General features: G+C 38.0%; 1 protein-coding gene across 1 annotated transcript; it reads left to right on the top strand.

Moving 5' to 3' along the window:
- Positions 1–252: 252 nt before the first annotated feature.
- Positions 253–1,936, top strand: LOC143617133 (uncharacterized). Its single transcript, XM_077089787.1, has 2 exons — positions 253–678; positions 1,106–1,936. Exons 1-2 carry the CDS (start codon positions 253–255, stop codon positions 1,934–1,936), a joined length of 1,257 nt encoding a protein of 418 aa, XP_076945902.1.
- Positions 1,937–2,280: the final 344 nt, after the last annotated feature.

A 2,280-nucleotide genomic window follows, 5' to 3' on the forward strand; every position in this document is an offset into this window, starting at 1 on the left:
CCCACTTGTCCTTTTGTCTTACATATCTCCAACCACAATAAATTATCCTCTTGGGTTGTGAAGACCTTTACTAATGAGCATACATGTCTTAATACAAGAAATGTCAAGTTGTGTGCTGTGAGCTGGATTGCTAAAGAAGTTGAACAAATTGTTGCATCGAACTACAACATACCAGTTAAAGCACTACAAGATCAATTCTAGAGGAAATATCAAATAAAACTATCAGAGACTAAAGTTTTTCGGGCGAGGGCCATGGCTAGGCAGAAGATTGATGGTAATTTCACTACTCAGTATGCACTTCTAAGGGACTATTGTAAGGAGCTTGTTAGAGCTAATCCGAGAACCTCTATGGAGATTGAGGTAGAGAAAGAGTTTAACCCATCAAGTTTAACAAGGCAGTTCAAGAGGGTCTACATTTGTTTAGCTCCATTGAGGGAAGGGTTTAAAGCTTGTGGTAGGGACCTATTGGGATTGGATGGCTGCTTCATGAAGGGGCCTTTTCCTGGACAGATTCTAACTGCAGTGGGAGTAGACTCAAATAATTGCATATATCCTGTGGCATATGCTTTAGTCGAAGTTGAAACAACTGAATTGTGGACTTGGTTCTTGGAGTGCCTAGGTCGTGATCTTGATCTATATGCAAATTCCAATTTCACTTTCATTAGTGATCGACAAAAGGTACATCCAAGTTTTAACTGTTCACTTATTGTGTTTACTATTTTTGTGATCACTTATTGTGTTTACTTGGATTTTGCTTGAGACACATTCATGAGAATATGAAGTCAAAGTGGAGGGGTCATGTGTTTAAAGATCTACTTTGGAAGTGTGCTACAACAACTACTATTCCACATTTTGAGAAGGCAATGACATAAGTGAGGGTCCAAGATCAGGCTTTACATGATTGGCTACCTGAAATCCACCCAAAACACTGGTCTAAAGCATACTTCAGTGGTACGATTCTTTAAAATTAAATAAATTACGTGTTCAATGGTACGATTCTGGTAATTTCTAAACTTATATTGAAAAACACACCCCTAATTATGTTAGCTATTGTGTCTTTGCAAGAAGATCAACAAGTGATGTTCTCTTAAATAATCTATGTGAGGTGTTCAATAGACAACTGGTTGGCGGAAGAGACAAGCCCATTATAACCTACTTGGAATTTATCAGGGAATATTTGACGAAGAGAATTGTATTAGTTCGTAAAAGCATTTCCAAGTGTGACGGTCCTCTGACTCCGAAAGCAACAATACTGTTTGAAGGAATTAAAAAAGATGCATTATTGTACAAAGTCATATGGAATGGGATGAACAAGTACCAAGTAAGTGGGCTTTCACAAGATCAATGCATAGTTGATGTTGACAAGAAGACTTGCTCATGCAGAATGTGGGAGTTGATTGCCATGCCATGCAAGCATGCAGTGGCAGTCAATTATAATATGGCCCAAAATGGCATGGATGTTGACATTCCAGAGGCTTGGATCTCTAAAGTATACTTGCTTGATACATGGAAGAAGGTGTATGGTCATACCATTGACCCAATCAACGGAGTTCAAATGTGGACGCCTTCAGAATGCCCAACAACTCTTAAGCCTCCAAAGCACCACAAACAAATTGGAAGGCCAAAGAAGAAAAGAAAGAAAAGTGCTGAGGAGTTGAGTGAACTTGCTAGGGAAGGGAAAATGCCAAGGTCTAGTAACACTGTCACGTGCAGGAATTGCAAAACACAGGGGCATAATATAAGGTCTTGTACCGCGCCAAAGTTTTCATCACAACCTGAAAAGAAAAAGGGCACGGCCAAAGGAAAAAAAAGTGTCACGAGTGGAAGGTTCAAAAAAGAAGGGCAGCACCAAAGGGAAAGAAAAAGTGTCACAGGTGGGAGGTTTGAAAAAGAAAGGCACCACCAAAGGTCTTTGATTGAATGGTGTTTGTGTTGATTGTCTTTTGAAACTGTTAATATGTTTGATGATTACCATGTTTTGGCATGTTTGACTTTTTAGTCAAACTTGCAATACTTTCCCAAACATAATCTAGTATTTATGTTTTGGCGTGTTCTTGATTTGTATATCAAGGCTTTGACTCTAGATGTTGCATGCTAGTTTTTATGTAATGGATGTTATTTTATGGTTAAAGTATGGATGTTTTAGTATGTTTGTGATTATATGGTTGTTATTTACTGGTATGTTTAACTTTATAGACAAATATGAGTTTTCAGGTAATTGTCTTTTTAAAATCCAGATTTTGACATGTTGCATGTTTTAGTATCCATGTGATATGATGC

The sequence above is a fragment of the Bidens hawaiensis genome, unplaced genomic scaffold, assembly GCF_021521415.1.
Source record: "Bidens hawaiensis isolate Kalapana, Puna unplaced genomic scaffold, B.hawaiensis_p1.1 tig00052362_1, whole genome shotgun sequence".
NCBI lineage: Eukaryota > Viridiplantae > Streptophyta > Magnoliopsida > Asterales > Asteraceae > Bidens > Bidens hawaiensis.